The sequence below is a fragment of the Barbus barbus genome (assembly GCF_936440315.1).
Source record: "Barbus barbus genome assembly, chromosome: 30".
NCBI classification, from domain to species: domain Eukaryota; kingdom Metazoa; phylum Chordata; class Actinopteri; order Cypriniformes; family Cyprinidae; genus Barbus; species Barbus barbus.
The window spans coordinates 29,020,067-29,034,154 of record NC_136758.1 but is presented as its reverse complement, the minus strand read 5'-3'; the positions used below and the strand labels follow the sequence as shown (position 1 = coordinate 29,034,154).

The following is a 14,088-nucleotide window of genomic DNA, read 5'->3' as shown; positions in this document are numbered from 1 at the left end:
ATCTTTAAGATGTCTGAGTTAAATCCCACATAAAATAGCATATTTGAATATTTATTATAGTTTATATTTATACCACCCAGCACTTTTTGCATATTTAATGCTTTGATTATTTAAATAGCAAATTATAATGTGCATGTTTCATATATAAATATATAACTTTTTATAAATTACATTATAAAATATATATTTTATTATTTTAAAAATATACCTTATATTTTATATATATATATATATAGTGTTCTGCTTTTATTGGATATTTTTCATGTAATTAAAAATATACTTTTCATAAAGTATATTAAAAAGTATATATATTTTTTTATTATAATAAATATACTTTTTTAAAAAACTTTCTATATAGTGTTCACCTGCTTATGCTATTTTTTTCTTTTTATGTAATTAAAAATACTTTTTATAAAGTATATTTTTATTACACTAAATATACATTTTATATATATGTAGTGTTCATCTACTTTTATTTTATCTAAAAAAAATACCCTTTATATTTTTTATACTACTTTTTAATCTGGTATGTTTGCTTTTTAAGTGCTTTTTTATTACTTGGATGAAAGGTTGTAGCATGCATTATCACTGTTGGAATGTGTTTTAGACATTTAGACATTCATTCATCTGTTTGTAGGGTATAATTAAGATATGGCACATAATCATGTTTTAATTTATCCTCCCAAATTTCAAATCATTCCTGCACTCCTTGCATAGATTTCTCACAAATCTTCTTCATTCTGGCTGATTTTTGCCATAGTTGTGTCAGGCTGCTGTGGGAAACGGTGAGAGATTTACTAGGCTATAGTCAGCACTCTCTTGATATAATTCTGATTATTCAGCTTTTTACAAACACAGGCTGCCTAAAGATGTCAACCAACCGTAACCAGGGTTTGTCGGCTCTCGTTTTAGCAACATCTTAGAGGCTCTTCGCTCTCTCCAGGATGAATACTGTATATGTCAATGGGCCAGTGTGCTGGCATGTGGGCTCGAACCCTAAATGTGGTTAACAGCTGAGGGGTAACGCCAGCCGGGCCCGCTCCCCCTTGCCGTGCTCCGATTGGCCGGGATGTAGTAGTAGCTGCGCTCTGATTGGCTTAGCTCTCTCCTTTTAGGGTCACAGTTCTCATCAGGTGTTATGAACGTGAAGCCGGTCGAGCTTTTGTCCCATTGGTGTGATTCATAAGAGCCCTGATCCGCAGCACCCCATTAGGAAATTCAACCTTACTATGGCAACATATGGACGTCTGGAGCCGCGTTTGTGCACGCAAATCAGCTTTCTTAGACACCTCTCCAAACTAGTGCATGGACTGGAGCTGAGAACTGAAATAGAACCAGATAAAACCAATGTGAACCATTCCATCTATCTATCTATCTATCTATCTATCTATCTATCTATCTATCTATCTATCTATCTATCTATCTATCTATCTATCTATCTATCTATCTATCTATCTATCTATCTATCTATCTATCTATCTATCTATCTATCTATCTATCGTTCTGGATTATATGCTCAGTTAAAAATGGTCAGAATGTAATTAAATAAAAAATGAAATGCATTCAAAATCTATCAAAATGTGGTGGATATGTACATTAATTTGTACATATTTCTAAAAAAAATAAAAATAAAATATATATAAATATATAAAAATCATATCAAATATTTATACAAATAACAGATATAATTTATTTATCTGTATATATTATTCAAATGGAAATCTGTCTATATATTAAAAACCAGTTCTGATTTAATTTGGTAAATTAATGTACATTTTATGTATTTATTAATAATTAATTACTATTAATAATAATTTAATTTCAAAGTAAATATAACAAATATATTTTTAATTAGACAGAAATATTTTTTATATATATATATATATATGTATATAAAAATGTGTGTATTAAAATATTAAAATTTTTAAAAAAGGTAAAATATTTATGTGTATATTATTGAAATGTAAATCTTAAATCACTGTTTTATCACTTCACCATGTTCAAGAGTGTAAGAATGGGTGAACTGTATTAAATAGTTATGCAGAAAATGCATGTTTATAGCTGTAAGTGTGTGTTTTGAAGCTGGCGTGGTTCAGAATGAGAGTTTGATGGAGGCGTCTGGTCTGTCACTTTATATCACTGTAGGTTATGAGCGTTCGTTCCTCCTTCACATAGTCCACGGCTTGAGAGTTTGACTATTAATAGCTGTTTTGCTCTGTCTGCACATAGAGGCGAGTGAAGAAGCGTGCAGGATTCACAGCAGCTCAATGATCAACCAATACAGCACATTTAATAATACACTCGTGATCTAATGAGGGAAATCATTCATTTAATTATCATATGAAGAGCAGTAAAATAGTTTGCATCTGTTTTTACTGTTAGCCAGTTAATATGTGCATCATGTTACACGCTAGTCACAAATAGAGCGGATCTCAAGCTGACGTTTAGATCAGCAGCAGTGACGTCACATTATCCTCCATACGTCATATACCTCATTTTTAGTCAATTAATATGTCCATTAATTACAAAAAAATAAATAAATAATGCTTAAGTAATTTTATTAATTCATTTAAATTTATTATTCATTCAAAAATTATAAAAATATTTTTAACTACATATAATAAAAACAGATGAACTCTCTATTCTTAACCATTGTTATTAATTATTAATTGTATTATTATTAATTTAAGTAATTTTATGTAAATTATAATTATTAATTATTAATAATTTCAATTCAATTAAAAAATTATAAAAAATATAAAAAGAACAGGGTAAAAAAAAGCATATATATATATATATATATAATAATTTTATTAATGTAAATTTATTATTTTATAGTATAAAAGTTTATAAAAATTAAGCAGTTATGATTATTTTTTAATAAATTAATGTCTATTTATTATTATAAAATTATGAAAGATTATAAAAATTATATAACAAATATTTTTTAAATAGGATAAAATAAAAGATGAACATTATTTATTTATATATATATATATATATCAAAACCAGTTATTATTAATTTTAGTACATTAATGTCAATTTTTGTTTTATTAATTAATAATTAATTAATTATTTAATGAATCATTTAAATTCAATTTAAAAATAATTTAAAATATAAAAAGATGAAAACTATATATTTTTTGAAAACTATATATATATATACACACACACACTCACACAAAACCAGTTATCATTCATTGTAATAAGTCAGTTTATTATTTAATTTATCAATCATAAAACAATTATATTTGTTTTATAATGCATAAATGTAAATATTTTATATTTTTTAATTACATAAAAAGAAAAGGATTAAATAAAATAAGATTGAATGAAAAATAAAACTTTAAAGCAGTAGTGAACTCGGTACATTCCACACGAATAGTTTAACACAGTAAAAGCACGATCTCTCTATCTTCCTAATTTAAGAACGATATAATAATCGAGGTGTCAAATATAAATAGTTCATAAAGTTTCTCAGGTGTCTCTCACAGAGCGAAGAAGAGCAGCGCCACCCAGCGGCGTCATGACGTAGCGCGGGTCGCGCCGGGCACGTCATCAGCGCGAGACGCTGCCACGCGAGATCTGATGACATGCCTCCACACGACAAGTTTTATTTGTGATGTTTAGGGGCTCGCAGCGCGTGTTAGTGATCGGAGATGGTGCTGAGGAGAGTCTGAGCTCAGGATGCAGGATGAGTGATTACTCTCTTCAGCAGGAGAATGAGCTCGAGGCGCTGTCATCGATATACGGAGATGACTTCAGAGACATCCGCGCAGAACAGCCCTGGAAGGTATCCATCCCATAATATGTGTCTCAGTAACAGTATGTGTACTTCAGTGGCTGCTATTCTGCCTTAAAAAGCTCGTTTTCAGTCATAAGTTCACTTGCAGTGTCACAAACAAGCTGTTCATTTCACTTTCTAACGTTACTCTCCTGTCTGCTGAAGTACGGTGACTATATATACACATGTGGGCGTGTCATATGTTAATTAGCTCGGTGTATGTATGGACTATATACATTAGTGCTGGCAAACCATTAATCCAAAATAAAAGTTTTTGTTTACATAATATATATGTGTGTGTGCGGTGTATATATAAACACACGTATATATTTAAGAAAACGGTTATGTTTATATATTAAATATATTTATATGTAATATCAATTGTGAAGATAAATATATAATGTAAAAATTGTCTAAATATAGTGTTTGTGTGTATTTATATATATACATAGTACACACATATTATGGAAACCAAAAGTTTTATTCTGGATGTGATTAATCATTTGACTAATATAATATACTGTATATATATATATACAGCGGGTAAAATAAGTATTGAACACTTCACCATTTGTCTCAGTAAATATATTTCTAAAGGTGCTGTTGTCATGAAATTTTCACCAGATGTCGGTAACAACCCAGGCAATCCATACATACAAATAAAACAATACAAATAAGTTCAGAAATTAAGTTCTGTGTAATAAAATGGAATGACCCAGGGAAAAAGTATTACTGAAAGTGATTTAATACTTGGCCTTTGTTGGTAATGACCGCTTCAAGACGCCTCCTGTAGGAGAAACTAGTGGCATGCATTGCTCAGGTGTGATTTTGGCCCATTCTTCCACACAAACAGTCTTCAGGTTCCATGGGCCTCTTCTATGAACTCTGATCTTAGTTCTTTCCATAGATTTTGTATTGGATTCAGGTCAGGTGATTGGCTGGCCGCTCTAGCAGCTTTACTTTCTGTCTCTGAAAGCAGTTGAGAGTTTCCTTGGCTGTGTTTGGGATCATTGTCCCGCTGAGATGTCCACCCTCATTTCATCTTCATCATCCTGGTAGATGGCAGCAGATTTGTATCGAGAATGTCTCGGTACATTTTTCCATTCATCCTTCGTTCAACTATACATTTAGCCAGTGCTACTCCATGATGTTTTGGGGTGATGTGGAGTGCATTTGACCTCCAGACATGGTGTGTATTATGGCATCTCATCTGACCAGACTATATTCTCCCAGTATGTCACAGGCTTGTCTAAATGTTGTGCAGCAAACTTTAAATGAGCTTCAGCATGCTTTTTCTTCAGCAACAGAGCCTTGCGTGGTGAGCGTGCACACAGGCCATGGCGGTTCAGTGCATTACTTATTGTTTTCTTTTAAACAATTCTACATGCTAATTCAGAATCAGCTTTATTCACCAAGTGTGCATAAACACACGAGGAATTTGTTGTGGTTTTTAAGAAGCTCTTGGTACATACATGCATACATACATATCTGACATGAGAACAGAAACATTTAAATAAGACATAATAATAATAATAATAATGTGTAAGAATCTGGAACAGAAGATTTATGTACAGATTTGTGCCTCATTTATTCTGTATATATACAGCTGTTTAGAAAAATATGCATATATATTTACAAAGCACTAGGGAGAGAGTCAATAATTAGACATGGGGAATGATTCACAGGACACCGGTAATAAGGTGTTGATGGCTGTGTCAGAGTGGGTGTGGGCTGTCAGACCAGGCTTTTGTATTTCAAATCTACAATAAAACTTGTTCAAGTCTTCAGCCAGTTGTTGATTGGCCTCGGTGCTGGGGGGGGGGTCTTGTAACTGGTGATGGCTTTCAGGCCTTTCCACACTGATGTAGAGTCGTTACTTGAAAGCTGTTTTTTTAGCTTTTCAGAGTAGTTTTTCTTTGCTGAAAAGTTTTGTACTGAACCAAGGTTTGTCGTTGCTAAATGTTAAATAAGTCCTGGTGGGTACACACATGTCCTCACAGAAACCAATGTAGGACGTCACGGCGTCGGTGAGCTCATCCAGATCATTCCAGGTCTTTCTGAAGCTCTCCACAAGTGATCCTTGGCTCTTGGACAAATCTTCTGATCATTCTTTTCACTCCTCTGTCAGAAATCTTGCGAGGAGCGCCTGGTTGTGGCCGGTTTATGGTGAAATGATGTTCTTTCCACTCCCGGATTATAGCCCGAGCAGTGCTCACTGGAACATTCGGAAGTATAGAAATCCTTCTGTAACAACGCCATCAGTATGTTTTGCAACAATAGCATCGCAAAGCGCTTTGCTTTTACCCATCATGAAATGTTTCTTGCGTGACATGTTGGTCATGAGACACCTTTTTATAGGCCATCAGTTGGGACTGAACCAACTAATATTCATTTCCACTGACGAGGGACAGGATTGCTGTCTAATTACTGATAGATTTCAGGCTCTCCATGCCTTTTTGCACCTCCCTTTCTTCACGTGTTCAATACTATTTCCCTGGGTACATTGTTACACTGAACTTAATTTCTGAACTTATTTGTATTGTTTTCTTTGTATGTATGGATTGCTTGGGCTGTTACCGACATCTGGTGAAAATTTCATGACAACAGCACCTTTAGAACTATATTTACTGAGAAAAATGGTGACGTGTTCAATACTTATTTTACCTGCTGTGTGTGTAGCAGCATTGCCTGCCCACTGCTCCGGGTGTTTGCCCTGCATCATGTGGTGTTATACTGTCCGGTTCCAGTGTGTTTGGTGTGTTTTGTAGGTCAGAAGTCCTCCAGAGGTTTACCTGTCCCTGCGGCCGAAGGGACTCAGTTTCGGACAGACCAGTTACGTCTCAGTGGACCTGCAGGTCAAATGTCCACCGACATATCCTGATGTGTGAGGATCAATCTGTTTATTAGGCTAATAGTAATAATGTTTAATAGTTATTTACTTGAAGTCTCCTTGAGATTTTAGCCCTTGTGCTCTGCTAGAAGTTCCCCGTTAAAAATGAGGGCGTTTTAAAAATTGCTTGTAAATTTCTGATTATGCTATATTATCACCAAACCTTGCTGGGTTTAATATTTTTGTCAACTCGTTTTCTTTCAATTAGCACAGCTTTTTAGAACTGGCTGATTGTAGGCCTCATTATGCACATCAGTTTTTGAGTGAACATTGACAAAAATATCCACAAATAATTGCTCAGATCAATGAGGCCTACGATCAACTAGTTCCCAAATAAAAAACAAAACCTGCGCTAATTGAGAGAAAACGAGATGACAAAGCCATTGACTCCAAGGTTTGGTGATAATATGGCATGATCAGAGATTTACAAGCAGTTTGTTCTGGGTCCTGGTTAATACCTCCTGCAAACAAAGATGTCTCCTTTTCCAAAACATTTACATCCTCAGCCATTTTTAAGATTAATTTTGATTAACATTCTAACACTGATCTGATTAATTCAATAGAAATGCATACTGATCTATTGATATTTTGAAGAGTAATATTAACACTAACTTTACCTAAATATTTATTACTTTATTTATTTCAGTACTTTATATTACTCATAATGACACATAACTGTCACAGAGTGCTGTCAAACAATTAATCGCATCCAAAATAAAAGTTTTTGTTTACATAATGTGTGTGTAAATATATTTAATATATAGACAGCACATTTTTCTTAAATATACATATTCATATATAATAAATATACACAGTACACACACACATATTATGTAAACAAAAACTTTTATTTTGGATGCGATTAATAGTTTGACAGCACTACCATTTATACATGACTGTCTCACAGTTCAAGCAGTCTCTGTCTTTAAAGTGCATGAATGATTTGTGAATGGCTGTGATTTCATCGTGTATCATCAGGCCTCCAGAGCTGGAGCTGAAGAACGCTAAAGGCCTGTCCTACGACAAACTAGAGCGACTCCAGAAAGAGCTGGACAAACTGGCCCAAGACAGATGCGGAGAGGTCAGACGCTCTCAGACATTTATACCACATAGATATTAAACATATGCCATTTTCTTCAATATGCGTGCATATACACTACCGGTAAAACGTTTGGAATAATTAAGATAAATAAATGTAAAATTAAAAATATTATTATTGGTACTCAATTATTATTAATAACGGTTCTTCTTATTGTTGAAAAAAAATTATAGTAAAAAATTTATAAAATTAATTATTTAAATATAATGTAAATATAATAATAAAATAGGCCCATATACTTCAATACTGTGAAATTAGTAATGTTTACAAAATTAATTATTTATTTATATATATATATATATATATAAGAAATATTGTATAATAATAATGAAAAGTATGATAAAATAGGCCCATATATTTACATCAGTGATGTGAAAACTAATAATGTTGATATAATTATATAAATAAACAAATGTATATAAGAGTTCAGAAGGTGCTGCATAACAGGATGGGTACCATGGTATTGTTTTATGATGTGTGTGGTCATGTCTTCCTCTTTCAGGTGATGATCTATGAGCTTGCGGATTTTGTGCAGGGTTTTCTGACGGAGCACAACGTTCCTCCCTCGAGCTCCTTCCACGAGGAGATGCTGAAGAACCAGCGGCGTCTGCAGGAGCGTTTGGCTCTGGAGGAGCAGCAGAAGATCGACCAGCGCCGCAGACAGGAAGAGCAGATGGTGCGTGTCACTTCCTCTTGCACAACATGTTATAAACCGTCCTGCTGAATTATTGAAGAGCAGTTTAGGGGACAACAGTATTGCTCTTTATTGTTGTTTTATAAAAACGTACATCTTCTTGAAGTGTTTGGTATTGATATCAGTGCTGTAAATATTTATTTATTGTTCAGTGCTGTACTCATTTTCAGTATTTCTCGCCACAGCAAAATGAGATTCTTGCAGAAATCCAGAGGAGAGAGGAGGAGAGACGAGAAGAGAAGAGAAAGAAAGAGATGGCCAAACTGGTGAGATCTTCGTTCATCTGGGAAATGAAAACAAAATGAAACCAAGTCAGTTGCTGCAACAGTAGAAGGAATATATTGGCTGGATTATTGTGAAAAATCACTCATGTTGCATCTCATAATTGTCAAGAGGAATTTAAGCATTTAAACTAAAGAAATGCCATCAAATGTACAATATTGTGTCTTCCTTCATACAAAATATATATTATATATATATTATTACCCATTTTGTTATAATTTTTATCATATTATAATAAGATATGTGGGGCAGTCGTGGCCTAATGATTAGAGGTTGTGGGTTCGAGTCTCGGTGGGGAGAGTGAATAACCAGCGCTCTCTTCCACCCTCCATACCACGACTGAGGAGAGACCCTTGAGCAAGAACCAAACCCCCAACTGCTCCCTGTGTGTGTGTGTGTTCACTGCTGTGTGTGTGTGTGTGTGTGTGTGTGTTCGCTGCTGTGTGTGTTCACTGCTGTGTGTGTGTGTGTGTGTGTGTGTGTGTGTTCACTGCTGTGTGTGTGTGTGTGTTCACTGCTGTGTGTGTTCACTGCTGTGTGTGTGCACGTTGGATGGATTAAATGCAGAGCACAAATTCAGAGTATGGGTCACCATACTTGGCCACACGTCACTTTACTTTCACTTTTTCACTTTCAAGATGGACCTAATAATAGCATGTCAGTAATGTATTGTGCTTCAGGAGCGTCTGGAGAGCGCTGCTATCACCGTCCCTCCGACTTTAGAGAGACAAGCTTCAGCCTCGTCAGGGTCACCGGTGGATCCGTCTGAGGGGAAGAAAACACCGACGAACAGACGCAGAACCACATCCAGCAGCAGACACAGGTCTGGATCAGCACACACACACTCACTACACACACAGACACACACACACACACACACACACACACACACACACACACACTTCACACACACACTCTCACTCACACACACACACACACACTTCATACACACACACACACACACACACTCTCACACACACACACAGACACACACTTCACACACACACACACACAGACACACACACACACACACTTCACACACACACTCTCACTCACACACACACACACACACACACTTCACACACACACACACACACACACACACACACACACACACACACACACTTCACACACACACTCTCACTCACACACACACACACACACACACACACACACACACACACTTCATACACACACACACACACACACACACACACACGCACGTCTGATCCGAGTGCTATTCTTCTCGTTTCCCAGGCGAGACACGTATAATGAAGATAATGCACGGCAGCAGGAAGTCCTTCACTTCAGCAGCAGCTTCCTCGGGGAGGTCGTCGTTCACAGAGGGAAGTGGATCGGTGAGATCTGTCAAAAATCGAAAAATCAGCGCTTGACGGCCGTTTAGGAGATTATGTGTGAATGTGATGATTACTGTTTAAGCAGATGATTAGTGAGATTGAGTAGTGCAGGGATTCCTGAACCTCTTTGAGCTCAAGTATTATTTATTTTTATATCATTTAAAAGTATGTTCACAATTCTCTGATGTCAGTTAATGATCACATGATAGGCAGGTAAACAATTAAAATATTAAATAGTTTTTGTAGGTGTTTTATTTTATTCATTTTAAGTTTTCATTTTTATTGTGTTTGTTTTATTTGGATTATTTTAAGTTTTTTATTGTAATTTAAAAAATGTTGTAATAGGTTTTTTATTTAATTAATATTATATTCTTACGCTTTTAATAATTGTCACATTTTATTCTATTTTAAAATGTTTATTCATTGTAATGTTTTTGTAACATTTTTATTTTATTAAAATCATGTTTTTATTAATATTTATGTTTTTCTTTTTAAATTGATTTATCATAAAACATTCTTATGTTATATAATTTTACAAAGTGTTTTATTTTGGTTCTTTTTAGGAATTATTTTAGTAATTTTACATTTATTGTTTTATTTTAGAAATTGTTTAATTTCAACTTTTTATTCAATAAATAATACATTCTTATGTTTTTAATTATTTTAGTGTTTGATTTTATTTTATTATTCTTTTATTTTAAAACAATTTATCAATAAATCTTTTTTTTTTTATTTTATTCTGCTTTATAAACTTTCATTTAGTTTTTTTCAGTTTATTTCATTTTGATTTTTAAATTTACTAAATTTTTCATTCTTATTTTGTAAAAATGTTAATAGTTTGATTTGTTGATATTTTGTATTTTTTTTTATTTTTTTTATTTATATTTAAAAAATGTTTTAATATAATTTTTTTTCTTTTTTTTTTAATGATTAAGTTAATCATGAGCTGTTCATCAACTCTCAAAACCCTGTTTGGGAAGCCCTGGACTAGTTTATTGGATCTGGATGGAGTTTGGATGCTGATCTCTCTCTCTGTGTCTCAGGTGAGAGCGAGCGATTGAGCCGCAGTGTGTATTATGCATTCAACTCCACCTCTGGAGATTTTGCCGTCGTCTACGAGTGGATTCTTCGCTGGAACAAGACAATCGGAAAGTTCTTCACCAGCCAGGAGAGAGAGAAAATAGAGAAATGCAAAAAACAGGTAGAGAAATCAACAAATCATAGCTGAGTTTTAAGTATCTGATATAAAAGTTTAGTTTTATATGAGTTCTTATTATAATTTTACTTATAATAAAGTATATAATAATGCAATGCCTTTATCACAGAAGGATTTATTTCAAACACTCGGCTGACGTTATGAAGTGAGTTTGGAGTAAAACATTAATAAATGTGGCATTTTCACGTGCTTTCAGATGGAGCAGCATTTACTACACAGAGCCGTAGTTCACTGAGAAGCTACGCAAACAGCTGTCATTATCACAGAATGATTTCATAATATTGATGATATCGGCTGCGATTATGAACATGGTTTTGCGTAGCTTGTCAGTGAATTACGGCTCTGTGTAGTAAATGCTGCTCCATCTGAAAGCAGGTGATGGAGATTTACTACTAATCACAGAACCGGCTTTACTGACAAGATGCATGATAATTGCATAATTTTGCATTTTAGCTTAGCATTACCGTCTAATCAGCCAATATTGTCTTAAATAGCCTGCATAGCACTTCATCTTTTATAACATGGGATTTGACCAAATGTATTCAATCTTGATTTTTGTGAAATGTTGCAACAAGATTTTAAAAAGTTTGTTTGTTTTTGTGAAAAAATAAAATTTTGGACATACAAGGTAATAAAAAATATAAAAAATACCTTAAAGTAACTACAAATGAGCATGTGAAGCAAATGTCTTTAAAAGAAATTCCGCGTAAAGCATGCTCCGATGCGTGCAATGTTGTCACCTTTTTTCGCTCCTTACCTGTTTGCATCTCTGTGCTCCACATCTCACTCATTTGCTGTTTTCTCTCAGATCCAGGGCGCGGAGAGCGAGCTGAACTCTCTGCTGAAGCTCAGTCATCCTCATCTGGTGCACTATCAGGCTCTGAGCTGCATCGAGCGAGAAGACTGTCTGGTGGTGGATCTGCTGGCCGAACATGTTCCCGGCTCCAGTCTGTCTCAGCTGCTGTCCGGCGGCACTCCGGTGCCCATCGATCAGCTGCGACGACACGCTGTCCAGCTGGTGAGCGCCCTCGACTATCTGCACGCTAACTCAGTAGTGCACAAGCAGCTGAAGCCGTCCTGCGTGCTGCTGGACGCTCGGGGAGATGTGAGGCTGGCAGACTACAGTCTGGCCAAGCGTCTGGCAGACGTCTGTAAGCAGGACATCTTTGAGCAGAGTCATGTGCGCTTCAGCGAGGACGCGCTGCCCTCGCGCTCCGGGAAGAAGGGAGACGTCTGGAGTCTGGGGCTTCTGCTGCTGGCACTCGCTCAGGGTCACGAGGTCAAGGAGTTTCCTGTAACGCTGCCGGAGAACCTGCCAGCAGACCTCCACGACTTCCTCAACAAGTGAGTGTGTGTGTGTGTGTGAGGGGAGGCAAGGGAAGTGGTGTGTGGCCCATACTCGGAATTTGTGCTCTGCATTTAACCCATCCAAGTGCACATACACCCAGAGCAGTGAGCAGCCAATGGCGCCCGGGGAGCAGTTGGGGGTTTGGTTCTTGCTCAAGGGTCTCACCTCAGTCGTGGTATTGAGGGTGGAGAGACTGCTTGTTATTCGCTCCCCCCACTACAATCCCTGCCGGACCCGAGACTCGAAACCACAACCTTCGGGATACAAGTCTGACTCTCTATCCATTAGAGTGTGTGTGTGTGTGTGTGTGCGTGTGTGCGTGTGTGCGTGCGTTTTTGTGACAAATGAGGACATAGATTTGTATAATGACACAGGTATTACAAGGTGAAGGTGACTTTTCAGGACATTGACCCATGTTCCCTTTTTTCAAAACGCTTATAAATCATACAGAGTGAGGTTTTTTGGGGGGGAAAGTAGAAATAGTAGTCTCCTGTGAGGACTCAGTTTAGGTGTAGGGCAATAGCACACACAGTTTGTACAGTATAAAAACCATTACGCCTATGGGATGAACCCACTTTTCACAAAAACAAACGTGTGAGAGTGTGAGAGTGAGAGTGAGTGTGAGTGTGTGTGTTTGTGTGAGTGTGTGTGTTTGTGTGAGAGTGTGTGTGTGTGTGTGTGTGTGTATGATCACTAATATCCACGACTGATAGTGTAGGGATTCCTCAACCTCACTGAGCTCTGATATTTACTTGAACACATTCATGTTTACACTTCTCTGATGTCGGTTAATGTCACATGACATGCAAGTAAACAATTAAAATATTTCATCTTTTTGGTAGTTTTTTTATTTATTCATGTCAAAATTTGTTCTTTGTCAGTTTTCTTTTTTATTACATTTTATATTACATTCTTATGTTTTTAATAAATGTTGTTTTTTATTTTGATTCTTTTTTTTTTAATTAATCATTTTAAATTCACAGTTTTATTTTATTCAGTTTTAGAAATGTTTTAATTTTGATGATTTTCTTTTTTAAATTATTTACTTTTTTCATTCTAATGTTTTTAAAAATCTTAGTTTTTTTATTCTTTTATTTTCAAATTATTTATTTAGTGTAATTTGACATTTTTTGAAATTGTTTTGTTTAATAGTTTAATATTACATTCTTATGTTTTTCTTTTGTTTTTAATCATTTTAGTAAGTGTTTTTATTTATTTATTTTTTTTTATTATATATTTACATTTTTTAGAATTTAATTAATAGCATCCAGTTCCCTAATGAACCTCACGGTTCTCTGATGTTGATGAATGGTTCCCTGACATGTATTCTTTTGATTTTAATTAGACTTTTTTTATGGTTTAACTAATTATTAGCTGGTCATCATCTCAGAAACCCCAGTTTGGGGAACCCCAGACT

At 35.2% G+C, this 14,088-nt stretch overlaps 1 protein-coding gene across 1 annotated transcript in view; it reads left to right on the top strand.

Annotated features, from left to right (window-relative positions):
* Positions 1-3,538: 3,538 nt before the first annotated feature.
* The window catches only part of eif2ak4 (eukaryotic translation initiation factor 2 alpha kinase 4), a 48,366-nt gene continuing 37,816 nt past the window's right edge, over positions 3,539-14,088 (top strand). The window contains exons 1-9 of the mRNA XM_079386577.1: positions 3,539-3,793; positions 6,553-6,668; positions 7,653-7,755; positions 8,276-8,449; positions 8,653-8,733; positions 9,430-9,572; positions 10,007-10,107; positions 11,151-11,308; positions 12,132-12,667. Of these exons, the coding sequence (XP_079242703.1) occupies positions 3,623-3,793; positions 6,553-6,668; positions 7,653-7,755; positions 8,276-8,449; positions 8,653-8,733; positions 9,430-9,572; positions 10,007-10,107; positions 11,151-11,308; positions 12,132-12,667 (1,583 nt within the window). The 5' untranslated portion in view covers positions 3,539-3,622. The remainder of the gene's footprint in view (positions 3,794-6,552; positions 6,669-7,652; positions 7,756-8,275; positions 8,450-8,652; positions 8,734-9,429; positions 9,573-10,006; positions 10,108-11,150; positions 11,309-12,131; positions 12,668-14,088) is intronic.